The sequence below is a fragment of the Sapajus apella genome, unplaced genomic scaffold (genome assembly GCF_009761245.1).
Source record: "Sapajus apella isolate SASKATOON/1434 unplaced genomic scaffold, GSC_monkey_1.0 scaffold1, whole genome shotgun sequence".
NCBI classification, from domain to species: Eukaryota; Metazoa; Chordata; class Mammalia; order Primates; family Cebidae; genus Sapajus; species Sapajus apella.
In genome coordinates this window covers 21,547,415-21,570,379 of record NW_022436941.1, presented here as the reverse complement: position 1 = coordinate 21,570,379, position 22,965 = coordinate 21,547,415, and the positions used below count along the sequence as shown (strand labels likewise).

The 22,965-nt window shown below is 38.8% G+C and overlaps 1 protein-coding gene across 2 annotated transcripts in view; it reads right to left on the bottom strand.

Annotated features, from left to right (window-relative positions):
• Window positions 1–22,138, bottom strand: part of DTWD2 (DTW domain containing 2) — a 174,952-nt gene extending 152,814 nt beyond the window's left edge. For both annotated transcript variants that reach the window (XM_032272811.1, XM_032272866.1), the window contains exon 1: window positions 21,836–22,138. In XM_032272811.1, the coding sequence (XP_032128702.1) occupies window positions 21,836–22,053 (218 nt within the window). In that variant the 5' untranslated portion in view covers window positions 22,054–22,138. The remainder of the gene's footprint in view (window positions 1–21,835) is intronic.
• Between the last annotated feature and the right edge of the window lie 827 nt (window positions 22,139–22,965).

Sequence of the window (22,965 nt, the reverse complement as noted above, 5' to 3'; positions counted from 1 at the left end):
GGCAGGAAATACATCCATGCATTCCCCTAGAAAGGGGACTGAATCCAGGGAGCCAAGCAGCATTGTTCTGCAGGCCCCACTCCCATGGCACCTCACATGTAAAGACCTACTGGCTTGGAATTCCAGCTGGCCAGTGGAAGGAGGCTGGAAACTGCCTAATATGAGCAGAGTTCCTGAGGGTTTTGGGGGCAGGAGCAGCCACCATCTCTGTGGTTCTAGCCTGCAGTTCCTCTGCGGAGTCCTGTCAGTCTGGAATAGGAATATTTTTCCACAACACAGCAGACTGTGGCCAGACTGCTCCTCTAAGTGGGACCCTGCTCCATGCTCCATCCCTCCTCACTAGGTGGGGCCTCCCTGCGAGAATTTCAGCAACACCAGCCAGAGTTATATGAACAGATCACTGATCAATCCCTGGGACTGAGACTGAGGTACTGAGGGGGTGGGGGGCGGGAAAAACAAGCAGTGACTGTATTTGCAGTTCAGACAACTTATTCCAGCCTGCTGGCTCTGGAGAGTCCAGGCAGTCTGCACAAGGAGGATTCCCCTCAGCACAGCACACTCACTCAGCCTAAGGGCAGCCAAACCGCTTCTTTTTAAGTGAGTCCCTTATCCCGTTCCTTCTGACCCGGTGAGGACTCCCAGTAGGGGGCTCCAAACACCTTCTACAGGAGCATTCATGCCAACATAGGTCAGTGTGCCCCTGGGACAAAGCTCCAAAAAGAAAGGGCAGGCTATCATCTTTGCTGTTTTGCAGGCTTCACTGGTGATAAGGTGTGGGAGGACCAAGGAGACTAGGGTTTGAAGTAGAACCCCAGAAAACCACAGCAGCCCTATGGAAGAGTGGCCTGTTAAAAAAAAAAAAAAAAAAACAGAAAGTAGTAACGACATCAACTAAAAAGATCCCACAAAAACACCATTCAAACATCAGCAACCTCAAAGATCAAAGGTAGATAACCCACAAAGATGAGAAAAAAATCAATGCAAAAATGCTGAAAACTCAAATATCCAGAATGTCATTTCTCCTCTAGATGACAAACATGTCTTCGGCAAGGGTACAAAAGTGGGCTGAGGCTGAGATGACTGAATTGACAGACTTAGGCTTCAGAAAATGGGCAATAAAAAGCTTTGCTGAGCTAAAGGAACATGTCCTAACCCAATGCAAAGAAGCTAAGAATCATGATAAAACAATACAGAACCTGATAACGAGAATAGCCAGTTAAGAGAGGAACATGAATGACATGATGGAGCTGAAAAACACAACATGAGAAATTCACAATGCAATCACAAGTATCTACAGCAAAACAGACCAAGCAGAGGAAAGAATCTCAGAGCTGGAAGGCTACCTTTCTAAAATAAGACAGGCAGACAAAAATAGAAAAAAAAAAAAAATGAGACTGGGCACAGTGGCTCACGCCTGCAATCTCAGCACTTTGGGAGGCTGAGACAGGCAGATCACCTGAGGTCAGCAGTTTGAGACCAGCCTGGTTAACATGGAAAACCCCTGTCTCTACTAAAAATACAAAAATTAGCCAGGCATGGTGGCAGACGCCTATAATTCTAGCTACTAGGGAGGCTGAGGCATGAGAATCACTTGAAACCAGGAGGCAGAGACTGCAGTGAACCAAGATTGTACCACTGCACTCTAGCCTGGGCAACAGAGCAAGACTCTGACTCAAAAAAAAAAAGAAAAAAGAAGAAAAGAAAAGACAATGAACAAAACCTCTAAGAAGTATGGAATTATGTAAAAGGACCAAACCTATGACTGACTTGGTAGAGACAGGGAATTTGAAGCAAGTTAGAAAACATACTTCAGGATCTCATCCAGGAGAATTTCCCCAACCTAACCAGATAAACCAACATTCAAATTCAGGAAATCCAGAGAACCCCAGTAAGATACTCCACAAGAAGATCAACCCCAAGACACATAATCATCAGATTCTCCAAGATAAAAATGAAAGAAAAAATGTTAAGGGCAGCCAGAGAGAAAGGCCAGGTCACCTACATAGGAATGTCCATCAGACTGACAGCAGAACGCTCACTAAAAACTCTGCAAGCCAGAAGAGATTAGGGACCAATATTCAACATCCTTAAAGAAAGGAAATTTCAACCCAGAATTTCATATCTGTCCAAACTAAACTTCATAAGTGAAGGAGAATTAAGATCCTTTTCAGACAAGCAAATGCTGAGGGACTTCATCACTACCAGGGCTGCCTTTCAAGACCTCCTGAAGGAAGCACTAAATATGGAAAGGAAAAATCATTACCAGTGACTACAAAAACCCACTGAAGTATACAAATCACTGACACTATGAAGCAACCACTTAAACAAGTCTGCAAAATAACCAGCTAGCTTCATGACGACAGGATCAAATTCACACATAACAATATGAACCTTAAGTGTAAATGGCCTAAATGTCCCAACTTAAAGACACAGAATGGCAAGCTGGAGAAAGAGTCATGATCCATCTGCATGCTGTCTTCAAAAGACCCGTCTCACATGCAAAGACACATATACGCTCAAAACAAAGGTATGAAGAAAAAAATTACCAAGCAAATGGAAAACAGAAAAAAGCAAGGGTCACATGTCTAGTTTCTGACTTAACAGACTTTAGACCAACAAAGATCAAAACAGACAAAGAAGAAGAGAAAAAAATAAATTCATCAGCAGCAAAACAGATGTCCACTCAGAGATCCATCTGAAAGTCATCAACCACAAAGACCACAGGTAGATAAATCCACAAAGATGGGAAGAAACCAGCCAAAAAGGATGCAAATACCCAAAACCAGAAAGCCACTCTTCCTCCAAGGGATCACAACTCCTCACCTGCAAGGGAACAAGGCTTGATGGAGAACGAGTCTGATGAATTGACAGAAGCAGGCTTCAGAAGGTGGGTAATAACAAAATTCTTTGAGGTAAAAGATCATGTTCTAACCCAATGCAAAGAAACTGAGAATGCTGAAAAAAAGGTTTGACAAAATGCTAACGAGAATAAACAACTTAAAGGGGAATACAAATGAATTGATGGACCTGAAAAACACAACTCGAGAACTTTGCGAAGCATACACAAGTTTCAATAGCCGAATCGACCAAGCAGAAGTAAGGATATTAGAGATTGAATATCAACTAAATAAAATAAAATAAGAAAGCAAGATTAGAGAAAAAAAGAGTAAAAAGAAATGAACAAAGCTTCCAAGAAATACGGGATTATGTGAAAAGACCTAATCAACGTTTCATAGGTGTACCTGAATGTGATGGACAGAATGAATCCAAGCTGGAAAATACTCTTCAGGATATTATCCAGGAAAAATTCCCCAATCTAGCAAGGGAAGCCAACATTCAAGTCCAAGAAATACTGAGAACACCACAAAGATATTCCTCAAGAAGAGCAACCCCAAGGCACATAATCATCAGATTCACCAGAGTTGAAATGAAGGAGAACATGCTAAGGGCAGCGAGAGAGAAAGGTCGGGTTACCCACAAAGGGAAGCCCATCAGACTCACGGTGGATCTCTCAGCAGAAACCCTACAAGCCAGAAGAGACTGGGGGCCAATAGTCAACACCCTTAAAGAAAAGAATTTTCAATCTAGAATTTCATATCTAGCCAAACAAAACTTCGTAAGTGAAGGAGAAATAAAATACCTTATGAACAAGCAATTGCTCAGAGATGTCATGACTACCAGGCCTGCTTTACAAGCGCTTCTGAAAGCACTAAACACAGAAAGGAATAACCAGTACCAGCCACTCCAAAAACATACCAAATGGTAAAGAACATCAACACAATGAAGAAACTGCATCAACTAACAGGCAAAACAATCAGCTAGCATCAAAATGGCAGGATCAAATTCACACATAACAATATTAACCTTCAACGTAAATGGGCTAAATGCCCCAATTAAAAGACACAGACTGGCAAATTAGATAAAAAGTCAAAACCCATCGGTGTGCTGTATCCAGGAAACCCATCTCACATGCAACGATACACATAGGCTCAAAATAAAGGGATGGAGGAAGATCTACCAAGTGAATGGAGAGCAAAAAGAAGCAGGAGTTGCAATCCTACTCTCTGATAAAATACATTTTAAACCAACAAAGATCAAAAGAAACAAAGAATGGTATTACGTAACGGTAAAAAAATGATCAATCCAACAAGAAAAGCTAATGATCCTATATATACATATACACGCCCAATACAGGAGCACCCAGATACATAAAGCAAGTACCTAATGAGCTACAAAGAGACTTAGACCCCACACAATAATATTGGGAGACATTAACATTCCACTGTCAATATCAGTCAGACCAATGAGACAGAAAATTAACAAGGATATCCAGGAATTGAACTCAGATCTGGACCAAGCAAACCTAAAGACATTTACAGAACTCTCCATCCCAAATCCACAGAATATACATTCTTCTCAGCACCATATCACACCTACTCTAAAACTGACCACAGAATTGGAAGTAAATCATTCCTGAGCAAATGCAAAAGAACAGAAACCATAACAAACAGTCTCTCAGACCACAGTACAATCAAATTAGAACTCTGAATTCAGAAACTAACACAGAACTGCACAACTTCATGGAAACTGAACAACTGGCTCTTGAATGTTGACTGGATAAACAATGAAATGAAGGCAGAAATAAAGTTGTTCTTCAAAATCAACGAGAACGAAGACACAACGTACCAGAATCTCTGGGACACATTTACAGCAGTGTCTACAGGAAAATCTATAGCAATAAATGCCCACATGAGAAGCAAGGAAAGATCAAAAATTGACACCCTATCATCAAAATTGAAAGAGCTAGAGGAGCAAGATCAAAAAAGCTTAAAAGCTAGAAGAGAAGAAATAACTGAGATCAGAGCAGAAATGAAGGAGATAGAGACACAAACAACCCTTTAAAAAAAATCAATAAATCCAGGAGCTGGTTTTTTGAAAAGATCAACAAAATAGACAGACTGCTAGTCAGACTAATAAAAAAGAAAAGAGAGAATAATAAAATAGATGCAATAAAAAATGATAAATGGGATATCATCACAGATTCCACAAAAATACAGACCATCCTCAGAGATTACTATAAACAACTCTATGCACATAAACCAGTAAACCTGGAAGAAATGGATAAATTCCTGAACACTTGCACCCTCCCAAGCCTAAAACAGGAAGAAGTCGAAACCCTGAATAGACCAATAACAAGGGCTGACGTTCAGGCAGCAATTAATAGCGTACCAACCACAAAAAGCCCATGTCCAGATGGGTTCACAACTGAATTCTACCAGACATACAAAAAGGAGCTCGTACTACTCCTTCTGAAACTATTCCAAACAATACAAAAAAAGGGAATCCTCTCCAAATCATTTTATGAGACCAACATCATCCTGACACCAAAACCCGGAAAAGACTCAACAAGAAAAGAAAATGTCAGGCCAATATCCATGATGAACATAGATGCAAAAATCGTCAATAAAATACTGGCAAACTGATTGCAACAGCACATCAAAAAGCTTATCCATCACGATCAAGTAGGCTTCATCCCAGGGATGCAGGGCTGGTTCAATGTATGAAAGTCTATAAGTGTAATCCATCACATAAACAGAACAAAAGACAAAAACCACAAGATTATCTCAATAGATACAGAGAAGGCCTTCAACAAAATTCAACAGCCCTGTATGCTAAAAAACCCTCAATAAACTAGGTATCGAAGGTACGTATCACAAAATAATAAAAGCTATTTATGACAAACCCACAGTCAATATCATACTAAATGGGCAAAAACTGGAAGCATTCCCTTTGAAATCTGGCACTAGACAAGGATGCCCTGTCTCACCACTCGTATATAATATAGTATTGGAAGTTCTAGCCAGAGCAATCAGGCAAGAAAAAGAAATAAATCATATTCAATTAGGAAAGAAGGAAGTCAAATTGTCTATATTTGCAGATGACATGATTGTATATTTAGAAGGCCCCATTGTCTCAGCACAAAATCTCCTGAAACTGATAAGCAACTTTAGCAAAGTCTCAGGATACAAAATCAATGTGCAAAAATCACACTCCCATAAACCAATAACAAACAGAGAGCCAAATCAAGAACAAACTGCCATTCACAACTGCTAGAAAGAGAATAAAATACCTGGGAATACAACTAAGAAAGGAAGTAAAGGACCTCTTCAGGAAGAACTACAAACCACTGCTCAACAAAATAAGAGAGACACAAACAGACAGAGAAACATTCCATGCTCATGGTAAGGAAGAATCAGTATTGTGAAAATCGCCATACTGCCCAAAGTAATTTATAGATTGAACGCTATTCCCATCAAGCTACCAATGGCCTTCTTCACAGAACCGGAAAAAAACCACCTTAAACTTCATATGGATCCAAAAGAGAGCCCACGAAGCCAAGTCAATTCTAAGCAAAAAGAACAAAGCAGGAGGCATCACGCTATCTGACTTCAAACTATACTACAAGGCTACAGTAATCAAAAAAGCATAGTACTGGTACCAAAACAGAAATATAGACCAATGGAACAGAACAGAGGCCTCGGAGGCAACACCACACATCTACAACCATCTGATCTTTGGCAAACCTGACAAAAACAAGCAATAGGGAAAGGATTCCTGTTTAATAAATGGTGTTGGGAAAACTGGCTAGCCATGTGCAGAAAGCAGAAGCTGAAACCCTTCCTGACACCTTACAGTAAAATTAACTCCAGATAGATTAAAGACTTAAACATAAGACCTAATACCATAAAACCTTAGAAGAAAACCTAGGCAAAACCATTCAGGACATTAGCATAGGCAAGGACTTCATGACTCAAACACCAAAAGCACTGGCAACAAAAGCCAAAATAGACAAATGGTATCTAATTAAACTCCAGAGCTTCTGCACAGCAAAAGAAACAATCATTAGAGTGAACCGGCAACCAACAGAATGGGAAAAAATTTTTGCAATCTACCCATCTGACAATGGACTTATATCCAAAATCTACAAAAAGCTAAAACAGATTTACAAGAAAAAATAAAACCCATGCAACAGTGGGCAAAGATATGAACAGACACTTTACAAAAGAAGACATATATGAGGTCAACAAACATATGAAAAAATGCTCATCATCACTGGTTATTAGAGACATGCAAATCAAAACCACATTGACATACCACCTCATGCCAGTTAGAATGGCGATCATTAAAAAATCTGGAGACAACAGATGCTGCAGAGGATGTGGAGACATAGAAACACTTTTACACTGTTGGTGGGAGTGTAAATTGGTTCAACCTTTGTGGAAGACAGTGTGGTGATTCCCCAAGGACCTAGAAATAGGAATTCCATTTGACCCAGAAATCCCATTACTGGTTATATATCCAAAGGATTATAAATCATTCTATTATAAGGACACATGCACACATATGTTCACTGTAGCACTGTTTACAATAGCAAAGACTTGTAACCAACCCAAATGCCCATCAATGATAGACTGGACAGGGAAAATGTGGCACATATACATCATGGAATACTATGCAGCCATAAAAAACGATGAGTTCGTGTCCTTTGTAGGGACATGGATGAACCTGGAAGCTATCATTTTCAGCAAACTGACACAAGAACAGAAAATCGAACACCGCATGTTCTCACTTATAGGTGGGTGTTGAACAATGAGAACACATGGAGGTAGGGGAGCATCACACACTGAGGTCTGTGGGAGAGAATAGGGGAGAGACAGTAGCGGGGAGGGATAACATGGGGAGAAATGCCAGATACAGGTGATGGGGTGGAGGTAGCAAACCACATTGCCATATATGTACCTATGCAACTATCCTGCATGTTCTTTACATGTACCCCAGAACCTAAAATGCAAGAAAATATAGATATATATAAATAAAATAAAATAATTTTTTAAAAGAATAAAGTAAGTTATCATTTAAAAAAAAGACAAAGTAGGACATTACATAATGTAAAGGGTTCAATTCAACAAGAAAAGCTAACTATCCTAAATATATATATATGCACCCAATACAAGAGCACCCAGATTCACAAAACAAGTTCTTAGAGATCTATAAAGAGACTCAGAGTCCCACACAATAATAATGAGAGACTTTAACACCCCACTGACAATATTAGATCATCAAGACAGAAAATTAACAAAAATACTCAGGACCTGAACTCAGCTCTGGATCAAGCCAACCTGACAGACATCCCCAGAACTCGCCATCCAAAAATAACAGAATATACATTTTTCTCATTGTCACATGGCACTTACTCCAAATTGATAACATAATTGTAAGTAAATCACTCCTCAGCAAATGCAAAAGAACTGAAATCATAATAAATAGTCTTTCAGACCACAGTGCAATCAAATTAGAACTCAAGATTAAGAAACTCACTCAAAACCACATAACTACGTGGAAACTGAACAACCTGCTCCTGAATGACTCCCAGGTAAATTAAATAGCCTACCAACTATAAAAAGCCCAGGACAGTATGAATTTACAGCTGACTTCTACCAGAGGTGCAAAGACGAGCTGGTATCATTTCTACCGAAACTATTCCAAATAATTGAAAAGGAGGGACTCCTCTCTAACTCATTTCATAAAGCCAGCATCACCCTGATACCAAAACCTGGCAGAGATAGAACAAAAAAGATAACTGTCCTCCAATATCCCTAATGAACATCAATGTAAAAATCCTCAATAAAATGCTGGCAAACCGATTCCAGCAGCACATCAAAAAGCTTGTCTGTCATGATAAAGTTGGCTTCATCCCTGGGAAACAAGGTTGGTTCAACATACGCGAATCCATAAATGTAATTCACCACATAAACAGAACTAAAGACAAAAACCATGATTATGTCAATAGATGCAGAAAAGGCCTTCAATAAAACTTAATGTCCATATATATATATATATATATATATTTAATGTCGATATATATATGGAGATATATATATATGTGTGTGTATATATATATATGTGTGTGTGTATATATATATATATATATATATATGTGTGTGTATATATATATATATATATATTTTTTTTTTTTTTTGAGATGGAGACTCACTCTGACTCCCAGGCTGGAGTGCAGTGTGATCTCAGCTCACTTAAACCTCCACCTCACAGGTTGAAGCGATTCTCCTGCCTCAGGCTCCCACACAGCTGGGACTATAGGTGCATACCATCACGCCCAGCTAATTTTTGTATTTTTGGTAGAGACGGGGTTTCACCATGTGGGCCAGGCTGGTCTCAAACTGCTGACCTCAAGCAATTTGCCCACCTCAACCTCCCAAAGTGCTGGAATTACAGGCAACATTCCTTTATGTTAAAAACTCTCAATATTCCCAGGGAAGGGTAGACAAAAAAAGAAAAAATTAATTAAAATAAATAAATAAAAACTCTCAATAAACCAGGTATTGAAGGAGCATACCTCAGAATAATAAGAGCCGCATATGACAAACCCATAGCAATTATCATACTGAATAGTTAAAAAGCTGGAAGCATTCCCTTTGAAAACTGGCACAAGGTAGGGTGGTCTCTCTCACCACTCCTATTGAATATAGTACTGAAAGTTCTAGCAAGGGCATTCAGGCAGGAGAAAGAAAGAAAGCATATTCACATAGCAAGAGAGAAAATCAAATTACCTTTGTTTGCAGAATACATAAACCTGTATTTAGAAAACACCATCCACTCAACCCAAGAACTTTTTAAGCTGATAAGCAACTTCAGCAAAGTCTCAGGATACAAAATCAATGTGCAAAAATCGCTATCATTGCTATATACCAACAACAGGCAAGCAGAGAGCCAAATAATGAATGAACTCCCATTAGCAATTGCTACAAAGAGAATAAAATACCTAGAAATACAACTAACAAGAGAAGTTGAGGACCTCTTCAAGGAGAACTACAAACCACTGCTCAAGGAAATCAGAGAGGACACAAATGGGAAAACATTCGATGCCCATGGATAGGAAGAATCAATACTGTGAAAATGGCCATAACTGCCCAATTTATAAATTCAATGCTATTCCAATTAAACTACCATGACATTCTCACAGAATTAGACAAAAAAAAAAAAAAAAAAAACTATTTTAAAATTCATATGGAACCAAAAAAGAACCTGAATAGCTAAGACAATCCTAAGGGTAGAACAAAACTGGAGGCGTTATATTACCTGACTTCAAAGTATACCACAAGGCTACAACAATTAAAACAGCATGGTACTGGTACAAACACAGACACAAAGACCAATGGAACAGAATAGAGAACTCAGAAATAAGGCTACACACCTAAAACCACCTGATCTTCGACAAACCTGAGAAAAAAACAAGTAATGGGGAAAAGATTCCCTACTTAAATAAGTGGTGCTGGGAGAACTGGCTAGCCATATGCAGAAAGTTAAAACTGGACCTCTTCCTTACACCTTATACAAAAACTAACTCAAGATGATTAAAGACATAAATGTAAAACTCAAAACTAGAAAAACTCTAGAAAAAAATATAGGCAATACCATTCAGGGCATAGGCATGGGCAAATATTTCATGACAAAAAAGGCAAAAGCAAAAGCAAATACTGATAAATGGGATCTAATTAAACACCTTCTGCATAGCAGAAAAAAAATTATCATCAGAGTGAACAGACAACCTACAGAATGGGAGAAAAGTCTGGCAATCTATCCATCTGTCAAAGGTCTAATATTCAGAGTCTACATGGAATTTAAAACAAATACATAAGAAAAAAACTAACAACCCCATTAAGAAGTGGGCAAAGGACATGAACAGAGACTTCTCAAAAGAAGATATTCATGCAGCCAACAAACATATGAAAAGAAGCTCAACATCACTGATTATAGAAATCCAAATCAAAACCACAGTGAGATGCCATCTCACGACAGTCAGAATGGTGACTATTAAAAAGAAATGGCCAGGCAAAGTGGCTCACGCCTGTAATTCCAACACTTTGGGAGGTCAAGAAGGGTGAATCACTTGAGGTCAGGAGTTTAAGATCAGCCTGGACAATATGGTGAAACCTCATCTCCAACAAAAACACAAAACATTAGCCGATGTAGTGGTGCACACCTGTAGTCCTAGCTACTAGGGAGGCTGAAGCAGGAGGATTGCTTGAGCCCGGGAGATAGAGTTTGCAGTGAGCTGACACTGCATAACTGCACTCCAGCTTGGATGACAGAGTGAGACGCCATCTCAAAAAAATAAAAAATAAATAAAAGGTCAAGAAATGAGATGCTAGTGGGGTTGCAGAGAAAAAGAAACACTTTTATGCTGTTGGTGGGAGTGTAAATTAGCTCAACCACTGAGGAAGACAATGGGGCAATTCCTCAAAGATCTAGAAGCAGAAATATCATGTGACCTAGCAGTTCCATTATTGGGTATGTTGCCAAAGGAATATAAATCATTCTATTATAAAGATATATGCACGTGTCTGTTCACTGCAGCACTATTCACAATAGCAAAGACATGGAATCAACCCAAAATGCCCATCAATAATTGACTGGATAAAGAAAATGTGGTACAAATATACCATGGCATACTATGCAGCCACAAAAATGAATGAGATCATGTCCTTTGCAGGGACATGGATGAAGCTGGATGCTTCATCCTCAGCAAACTAATGCAGGAACAGAAAGCCAAACACCACATATTCTCACTTATAAGTCGGAGCTGAACAATGAGAACACACAGATACATTGCAGGGAATAACACACATTGGCGCCTGTCAGGAGGACATGGGGCAGAAGAGCATCAGGAAGAACAGCTAATGGAGGCTGGGCTTAATGCCTAGGGAATGGGTTGATCTGTGCAGCAAACCACCATGGCACACGTTTTCCTATGTGACAAACCTGCACATCCTGCACATGTACCCTGGAACTTAAAAGTTGAAAAGAAAAATAGTGCTGTACCAATGTTCACTTCTTCATTTTGGTAACTGAACTTTGGAGGTAATTCTCCATGGGTCTCATATATTTCTGTATGTTTTTGTGAGTGACATACTAACTAACCTTTTGTTCTGGACTATCTTTTCAAAGGTATGATGAACAGCCTTGGAAGACAGGTAAGTTCTCCCACTGGAAGAAGTGCAGGTTTACTTGCAACCCATTATAAAAAATTCACACACTAAGTTCAAGGTCCTTTGGCCAGGATCCAAACCCACTGCGTGCACAGCATCTACCTAATCATCTCTGAAATCTCTGTAGGGCTTGGAATGGGAGAGAACAAGGGAAACAACACAAACATGAAACTCATACCCCCTGATGTGCCTTGAGTAATAAAGTCCTTTGTCTTTGGCCCAGGAATTTCATGTCTTTTGCCAGCATCCATGAAACTGTGACAGGCTACCTTGTCCACTTGCAAATAAAATAAATTATCAGGCCCTTATAGTTCTATATAGCACGATGGTTATGTATAACAACCATATTGAGTTAGTGGATAAAAACTCAACCATATTGAGTTAGGCCCTTATTGTGCTACACAGCATGATGGTTATGTATAACAACCATATTGAGTTAGTGGTAATTGCTTTCACGTACATGAACTCTCAGTACAATTTTTACAACTTTCAGGGAGTCTAAAATTACTTCAAAACTAAAATTTAAAAATAAAATCAGCCCGTAGTCAAATACTAACTCTCCATATCAAAAGAAAATAATATAATAGTTGATATGATTTGGCTCTGTGTCCTCACCCAAATCTTATCTTCGATTGTACTCCCATAATTCCCACATGCTGTGGGAGGGCCTGGTGGGAGATAATGGAATCATGGGGGTAGTGTCCCCATACTGTTCTCATGGTAGTGAATAAGATCTGATGGTTTTATCAGGGTTTCTGCTTTTGCACCTTCCTTATTCTCTTTGCCTGCTGCCATCCATGTAAGATGGGGCTTGCTTCCTCTTGCCTTCCAACATGTGAGACTTCCCCAGACATGTGAAACTGTAAGTCCATTAAACCTCTTTCTTTGTAAATTACCCAGTCTCCAGTATGTCTTTATCGGCAGCATGAAAACAAACTAATACAATAGTAATGGGGTCATAATTGCCACCATATAATTGATACATATTACATTGGGTTCTCTCAAAGAATTCATGGTTCGCTATAGCAATGGTAATTACTGCATTTTTTTCAGATTTATTCTGGGGGTTTGCATTAAAAGATTCACTTTCAAGCACATTAAGTATCATATACATGCCTTCTCTGTTAAGTACTTAGGTAACTGTGTATCATCAATTTCAATGGCAATTGTGCTTTCAAGAATTCACTCTATCAGGGTTGAGAGTGGAGTGACTCAGAAACAAATTACTCTCCTACGGCAAGGGAAGACTGTACTTAAATACCACAAAGATCTCATAACAAAGCAACTTGCTTTCAGGACAGTGTCATGACTTTTGCCACAGAACAATTGTAATGAGATAAGTTTACTTATAAAATAAAATAAAAAAATAAAAATAAAAATAAATTTTATAACAAAATCTTCTAATGATAAGTATTAATAGTTTTACCTTGCAAAAGTTATTTATACTTCCTGTATTAATTGCTTTCATGTACATTAACCTCTCTGATCCTATAAAGTAGGTTATATTCCTGTTACAGATAAACAAAAGCACCAAGAATTCAAGTACTTCACCCAAAGTCACACAGTTGATTAGCAAAGAGTTGGTAAAACAATACCAATTAGTTGTGTTCTTGTCACTACTGAACAATATCTTATATTTTCTGTTTTCTTTAATCATCCCATACTTCATTTCAAAATTAATATATCTTCTAATGGTTAAAATGGTAAATTTTGTGTTTTATGTATTTTACCACAAAAAAAAGTTCTTTAAAAAACATTTTACATATTAACTAGAATTCACTTTTCTTTCATAAGTCAAGGCAAAGCATTCTCAGAGTCCTAAAAATAAATATAACATTTATTAAGTATTATACAAAAGGCACTGTTCTGAGCACTCTATGTATATTAAATCATTTGATTCTCTTAAGAGCACTGTGACGTAGATAACCATTATTGTCCCACTTTTACATTTGGCAAAGGTGAAACACAAAGATGTTCAGTAACTTGTTCAATGTTACAGAGTCAGGATTTAAATTCAGGCAGCCTAACTTTAGAGCCCACTTACAACAATTTGCCTGCCAAAAAGACTTGAATGGACCTTTTTTTTCCAAAGAAGATAGGCAATTGGCCAAAAAGGACATGAAAAGATGTTAAACATGATTAGTCTGTAAAACACAAATCAAAACCACAATGAAAGATCACTTAATGCCTCCTAAGATGGGCATAATAAAATGCATAATAGTAAGTGTTGGCAGAAATGTGGAAAAAAAAAAGTTCACACATTGCTGGTAGGAATGTAGATGGTGCAGCTACTGTGGAAAATGGTTTGACAATTCCTCAAAAAGTTAAACATAAAACTACTGTATGATCCAGCAATTCCACTCCTAGGTAATAATGGCAAAAACCACAATTACTTTTGCACCAAACTAAAATATATATCAAGAAAAACTGAGTGAAGAAACTAGAACAAATTATTTGTATACCAATATTCATTGCAGCATTGTTGACAACAGCCAAAGGTAAAAACAACCCAAGTATTCATCAACAGATGAATGGATAACAGATCAGCAAAATGTGGTCACAGACATACAATTCAGCCATAAAATTAAGTGAAATTTTCATTCATTTGCTACAATATGGATGAACCTTGAAAACACTATGCTAGGTGAAATTAGCCAGACACAGACAGACAAATATGATTCCACTTAAATCTAAAACACGTAAATCTAGACTACGTAAATTCATAGAAACAAAAAGTAGGATAGGAGGTTACCAGGGACTGGGGGAAGGGAAAATTGGAAATTATAGTTTTATGGACGGAGTTTATGCTGGTATGATTAAAAGGCTTGGGGTATATATCATGGTGATGGCTATACAATGTTACATATTTAATGTCACTGAACTGGTTAAAATGGTAAATACTATGTTATGTAAATGTTACCACAATTTTTGAAAAAAAAAAAAAATAGCCTGCCAAATAACTTGTCTACATAAACAAACAGATCAGAGACATTTCTGTCAGGTCAATTTCTCTACCCTTTGCAATATCAACAGACTCAATACATACTAACTAGGCTTCCAATAGTGAAAAATGAAAAACAAGAAAACAATAAACTCAACAGAGAAAAAAAAAATCCAACCTCTCTCTCCCTCTCTAAGAGATGGGGTCTCACTCTGTCACCCAGGTAAGAGTGCATCAGCCCCTTCATACCTTATTGCAGCCTCAAACTCCTGGGGCTCAAGTGATCCTCCCACCTCAGCCTCCCCGAATCTGCCTTTCTAACTAAAAATGAAAAGCCAGCAACAGAAATGAGAATCTCATCACAGACAGATAAAGAATACAGGAGATACAGGCTTGACCTTAAAAAAGACAGTAATTTAAAAATTGCCCATCTTAAAATAATTTAAAAAAGCCATGGCCAAAGTTAAAGGAAAAGAATCTTTAGAGTAGAGGCCAGGAGTGGTGGCTCATGCCTGTAATCCTAGCAATTTGGGAGGCCAAGGCTGGCCGATTGCCTGAGCTCAGAAGTTCAAGATCATCCCGGGCAACAGGGTAAAACCCTGTCTCAACTAAAATACAAAAAATTAGCTAGGCGTGGCAGCATGTACCTGTAGTCCCACCTACTCGGGACACTGAGGCAAGAGAATTGCTTGAACCTGGGAGGCAGAGGTGGCAGTAAGCCAAGATAGAGCCACTGCACTCCAGCCTGGGTGACAGAGCAAGACTCCCTCTCCAAAATATACATATATTAGAAGAAAGCAAAGGAACATCTCATGCAAATACTTATTATATGCAAGAAAAACAAATGGAGTCACACTGTTCATTTACGTATAACTCATTATTATGTGGTGTAGCAATAAAAATATGAAAGCTAAAGCAGCTCTGCCTCTTATTAGTCATCTGACCTTGAAAGTATATAAAACAGAGTAACACAATTTAAATCATAAGGTTGTCTCATGTATTAAACGAAAATGTAAAAGTACTTTGTAGCTTGCGAACTCTTTTTAAGTGACACCAAATTTTATGCTAGACTACTTCTGAATATATTCTCGAACTACATAAGCACTAATAGAAACTATGAATTATTAATTTTGGGCAAATGAACTCAAGGAATTAATGTGCTTTTATGGTCTTTGAAGAAAATTTCTACCTATCAGAGGGTAAAAATATAATTCCTATTTTTCCTAGGGAAAATAAATCACTTAGAAAGCTCTAATGTGTTTTTAAAACCGGTCATTCCTCTTTGGAGACTTAATTAAGGTTACGAAAAAAATTCCCTTTTGACATACATCATCTTTGCTCAACTTTGAACATACAATTAGCCTGCACAGTGATTTGTAAATCAGTTAGCTTTTCACATCTATTATGAATGAACTACTTCAAAGAATAAACATATTTTCTATACTAACAGGAAAGAACAAATTAATGTAATAATTTTCTCTTGAGAATATATTTTTGGTATGTACAAAAATTAAACTTCACAATACCCAAATTTTCATCCTAAAAATTATAAATAATATAGCTGATTTTAAATTTACCAAATAGTTTGTTTTCTAAGTGCTGATACAGATTCAACAGTTTCAGTTATTCTACATTAACTACCCTGGGAATTACCACTTTTCACTTTTCCCACCAAACTTGAAGACTGATTTACCTGTTGCTCAGTCAGACCAGCCACAGTGATAAACAGGAGGTCCAAAATCAAAACATAAATAAATGCCTATGGGGGGCCAGCAGTTAACCACAAATGAGTTAAGCAGGAATGACTGGGAGCTACAGTGACATGGAGAGATCATGCCCAATAGACAGACACAGTCAATAATACTGAGCCTAACTAACTGCTGCTGAGGAAGATGGTCTCTGAGCTGTCAGATCTTCCCATTGTCATAAAAGCCAGAAATCTGGATTTTTATATAAAACATCTTGACTTTGAACTATTAGCCACTAATTTAAAAGCTGATAAAACACAGTTCAAAGCAAAATACCTGTAAGACTACCAGTTTGTGGCTTGTGCATTTCTGTTAAACACTTGCAGTTTTCCTTTGTTTCTCTCCTTCCCCCACTTTCTCTCTCTGTCTCTCTCTTATGATGTTCCCCCCATCACTTTTTCCTCCAGAATATCCAAGCCTAAAGAGTAAGGAAAAGGTTATGTAGAATTAAAAAGCCAGAGAAAATACTAAAATTCAGGCATCCTGTTACTAACTTAAAAAGTTTGAAAATCTTGCAGTCTTAATGATGCCACTTCAACTGGTGATAATTCCTACTGTGCAAACAAAATCTTAATGCTTCTTCAGCAAGGAGCCTGGAGTGAGGTCAAGTACTTGCATGAGCTAGGGAACCAAGTGGTCTGGAGCTAGAGACCCAATTCTGCTACTTGCCTGTTACCTCTATTTCCTCATCATTTAAAAGCAAACAATTGCTGGGTACAGCAGCTCTCACCTGTAACCCCAGTACTTTGGGAGGCCAAGGCAGGCAGATCACCAAGGAGGGCAGATCACCTGAGGTCAGGAGTTCGAGGCCAGCCTGGCAAACAAGGCGGAAACCCTGTCTCTACTAAAAATAAAAAAATTAGGCCAGGCATGGTGGCTCATGCCTGTAATCCCAGCACTTTGGGAGGCTGAGGAGGGCAGATCACCTGAGGTCAGGAGTTCGAGACCAGCCTGGCCAACAAGGTGGAAACCCTGTCTCTACTAAAAATACAAAAATTAGGCTGGGCATGGTGGTTCATGCCTGTAATCCCAGCACTTTGGAAGCCGAGGAGGGCGGATCACCTGAGGTCAGGAGTTCGAGACCGGCCTGGCCAACATGGCAAAACCCCATCTCAAAAAAAAAAAAAAAAAAAATTAGCCAGATGTGGTGGTGGGCAGCTGTAGTCCCAGCTACTCGGGAGGCTAAGGCAGGAGAATGGCTTGAACCCAGGAGGCAAAGGTTGCAATGACCTAAGATTGTGCCACTGCAATCCGGCCCGGGCAACAGAGCAGGATTCAGTTTGGAAAAAAAAAGAAGCAATCTAAAAGTTTGTTACAAGAACTGAATAAAATACTACCATATATAAAACACCTAGGCCTGGTACGTGCCTGGCAGATGGCTGGTGTTTAGTAAATGGGTGTTAAACACACAGATATGGTTTATTATAATTCTTACAGCTTGTTACTTTTGAAAATAAAACAGTAGAGAGACAAAAACTTCCATCTCAGGGTTATCTGATTCAGTTTGTATGCACACTCTCCCTGCTGTTTCTTCCCTTAAAAAGGTTTTAAAACATGCTGTTTTTAGACATTATTCAGTTATTCCTATGACCAATGATTTGCAAGTGGTTTATGACTCACCTTCAAATGCATAGCAATTATCTACAGACGATGTAAAAGTATAATTAAAATGACTAAAATATTTCTGGAATGACGCCCTAATTCTTCCCAGTCAATTTTGTACCCTTTTATCACCATCCAATTGTATAAAATAAAAAAGTATAAATCATACAGCTAAAAGTAAACTACAAAAGTCAAACTTATCACCACCATTCAAATATAAAAATACTACAGTGGCTGGCTTGTTGGGTTCAAGAGCACTAGACCCAAACTCCCTGACATAGTTTATCTTGCCCTGCCTGGGGCAACTACCACTAATCTCTGCAGCCTTTTCTCTCACTACTCCCTCCCTTCTGCCAAACTCTCCAAATACACTATATACGCTATACACAGAACTCTTGAACGATGTTCCCTCAACCAGAGCTCACTTTTTCCTCCCTCAAGCCCTCCCCATAGTCAGTCTCTTCTCTAATTAATCCTAAATATTAGAATCCAGATTAAATATTTTGATATGCCCTTCAGTCTCAGCTTACATGTCACTTTTAAGACTTCCCTGATCGTTTCCTCACAAACTTAGGGTTAGAGGCAACTTTCTCATGTGTTCCTGTAACACCTTACATATACCCATCTAAGAAAGAAGCTGATAGTGTAGAATTCAACAAGAAAAAGTCCACATGTTTATGTGCATTATATATATATATATATATATATATATATACGCATATATACATACATATACACATGTACATCATGTTTTACTTCCTAACAAAATTAAAGATTCTAGTAAAATCTCAGAAGCACTACTTGGTGAACATGCATCCTTTTACCTTCTGACTCTTACTTCCATCATGGCCTAATTTCAAAGACTGCCAAAGGATATCAAATACATATAAAAAGTGTTTAAATCTTTCTACTCTGATGTCATATAATTTAAATAAGATTATTTAAGTGAGCAAAATAAATTTAACCTGAACAGTTATTTTACAAATATTTTTACTTTGAAAAATTCAGAAAACACTTTTTGCTGTTTTCTTCAGAGCCTCAAAAATGTGATGTTTTTCAAATTCTTTCTGAATACATTCTCTACTACACACGAGTGTGCATGTAACAAAAGTTTCACTGTGGTTCGTTACCTATAATTTGAAAAAACTGAAGAAAAATAATAATAATTTGAAAAAACTGCCCTACATCATCTAATTTTTAATCTGAGGGCTCCCCATTTAAATAGATATGCCACTTTCCACTAGATCCTGAGCTACAGGAGAATTGAAATCATCTCTTTTTCATCTTTGTATTTCATAGCTGTGTGCCTATCACACTGTCTGGAAGTAGGGTCTCCAAAAATATTTGTTGAACAACTGAATTTTACCAAGTAGCTCAACAAATCTTTTGTGCACCTACCATGTCCCATGACCCTCAGCCTTCTTATTTTATCTCAAATAATGCTAACGATACATACTTTGGGGAGCTCAACCAAGGTTTTGTCTTTATCTGAAAAAAAAATAATTTTATAAGTTTGGGAATAGGGGATAGAAAAGGTATTCTAAGAGGTAAATGAAATACAGGCAGGTTTTGAAAACAAGACATACATAAAGGACAGAATACATTTATAGAATCTATATCCTGCAATAATACAAGTTTGGGATCTTTTTAAGAATATTCCATTCATATTTAACACATGCTGTATTTCTAATGAGCAAGATTCTGCTGAAAAGTTAAACTGAGTTTGCACTTCCTGAACAAACCTAATTTCTGGAACTCCCCTAGGCTGTGACATTCATAGTAACGTGTTCAGAGAAACAAATACAGCTTAAGTAAACAGCCAAATAACTGTGACTTACTGATCAAACAAATCTAATAATGCATTTTTAAAACTATTTTAGGCATAAATGTAAAAAAGTTCACCCAGGGTACTAGTAGAACTCTAATAGCCTAATAAAAAAGAAAAAGCCATTAATTCGTTTACATTTTATTGAAAAAACCTAAACATTCTCCATTATTCTAGAATTATAGTCTACCTAATTAAAGCAAATAAAATGCATAGCACGTCAAGAGGGAGAAGAGCTTTTTACAGGTAGCAAATTTCACCAGAAATAAGCAAAGTGCAGAAATGTTGCGGAAAACTGTAATCCTAAAGTATTAACTAAATGTAACTGAAAAAAAAGAAAATTTAGCAAGTCATTTTTATTTTTTAAAAAGCATTATAAATCTCTGCTAAACAGATTTTTTAACTATATATTTATAATTAACAGTTCTGAACAGACTAAAAACTACATAATAAAGCTAGCACAAGAATTTAGCCTTCGATTTATATTTGAAACACTTTTCTTTCAGTATCCTATTGAGATCCGTCGAAACATTTTTAAATGTTTCCCCAACCCCTTCAGACGACAGGTTTAAATTAATTGTATTGACAAACCCCTATGTTCAAAATCACAGTCCCTAAATCACAAATTTTCCATCCTCCTCAAAGTTTTACTGAGCATCAACTATACATAGTACACTTAGAAAATATAAAAACATTCTATATTCAAGAGCCCTTCCTCTGAAGTCCTACAATCTAGCCCTAGGAAAAGGTCAAAACGTCCAAAGTAAGACACACCAAGTACTCAAGTAGTAAAGACCTTCAACCATATTCATTCTTTCTGTTCCGCTTCTTGGAATGCTTTTCCCCTCGCTGGATTCTTCTCATCTTTCAGGTCTCAGAGATAGTTCCTGACACCATCTAGCTATTTTCTACAATAGCATCCCATTCCTTTCCCTCATTGCTTTTTTCCCAGTTTGTAATTACATATTCGGTTGCTTGTTTGCTGGTTTATTATCTGTATCCAGTAAGAGAATACAAAGACATGGACTCCACTGCATTGTCAGTGATTATCAAAGCACTCAATAAACACCTGATAAATTAACGCACAGTTCTGGTGCTCAGAAGAAAGGTCTGAACTAGATCCACTAGGATGTAGGTGACAATTTACCATGAAAACTGATTTTTAAAATTACCATTGCGACGTGTGTAGGGTTAGAAGAGGACCCAGAATGAAGACCCGAAAAGGCCCTATAGAGTTTTAGCACGACAGGCAAAGGAGACTGCCTCTCTCTTCCAATCCACCTTATGTTTTTTAACTGTGATATGACTATGCCACTTAAGTATGACTGTGAAACTACAAGTATTATTGTCATCACTCCTTACTTTCCCTATCGGACGCTTAAGTTTTTTGGAAACAGAACTGATGTCTGCTCACCCCATGATACGCTCAATATGTTGCAGGAAGTAAGGTTAAATAATCATGAACCTGGATAAAGGGCTTCTAAGTAGGTGTGCCCGGCATTTCCGGGATTTCCAAGGTGAAACCGCCAACCCCGCCGTCGACCTAAGCGCGGAGCTGCCCAAACCGCCGCCTCCCCTGCAGGGGGCGCCGCAGCCTCCTACGAAGGCCACCGCCGGCTGCAGTCCCCGCCCCCGGCCCCGCGGTCACCTGCAGCGGCTGCACTCGGGCCTTCGCTCGGCCGGCTCCACCGGCAGCTCCCATAGCCCGTCCGCACTTGTGTCGTCCCCCTCTGCGCCTAGGGCAGCCGCCGCCGGCACTGCGCCGCCCTCCTGCCGCTCCTTGTCCTTCGGTGTCTGAGACCTTGAGGCCCCAGGCGGCCGCTCGACGGGCTCCTGGAGTGTTCGCGCCTCTTTCTGCGACTCCATGGCGGACGCTCCAGTCAGGCCGTGGCATTGAAGCCCCGCTGCCGCCGGGGGGCGCCAAGCGCTGGAGAAACCGGCCCGCGCAGCACAGCGCCCTGCACGCACGCCACGTACGGGGGGCGGGTCTCCGAAGCCCGGCTCGAGGTCCCACCCTGCCGCTGAGAAGGAACTAGCGCATTGGCCCAAGCCTAGTGGGATAGTTCACTTTGAACCCGGAAGGGAAGTGTGGGTGGTGCTGGAGTGCAGGTGAGATTAAGTAGCGTCAGTGGGAGAGGTAAGGGAAGCCTCCCTGAGAGCACCCCAGTACCGAGCACGAATTTAACCCCTTGAAAAGTGAAAATAAAATGAAATTCTGCATTTTCTCCCTTGGGATGGCAGTGTAACAATTTGCAGGGTTCTCATGAGTGCACGCAGCGCAGTTGCAGCAGCTGATTTACTTATTTAAAGGCCAAAAAAGGAAAGGTTATAGGCACTGGAAACTACTCACAGCTGGTCCGTTTCATTATGTGAATTTCTTGCTGTTCTGTGTGTCTTGTGCTAATATGGTATTCCCGGCATCAAGCACACTGTTTTACACTGGACACCAAATATTTGTTAAATGAGGTTTTTTGATTGTCCCTGGCTCCCGGATCAGGAAGCAATAGGAGAGCTGGCTTGGGGTACCAGTAGGTTTTGTGTATAAGGAAACAAGCCCTAGAAAGGTAACTACGTTGCCCAGGTGTTTACAACTACTGGATACGGCAGTATAGCACAGTAGCTGTTTTTTAAAAGCCCAAATGAAATCTACGTTAGCTGGAAGGCAGAAATGCTATATACCCAAAATGGGTGTCGAATTCCTTTCATCTATTAATGCTTTGTGTTACTTCCAGCAATACACAACATTTAAACAGAGAATTAAGCTTGGTTTTCATTAAT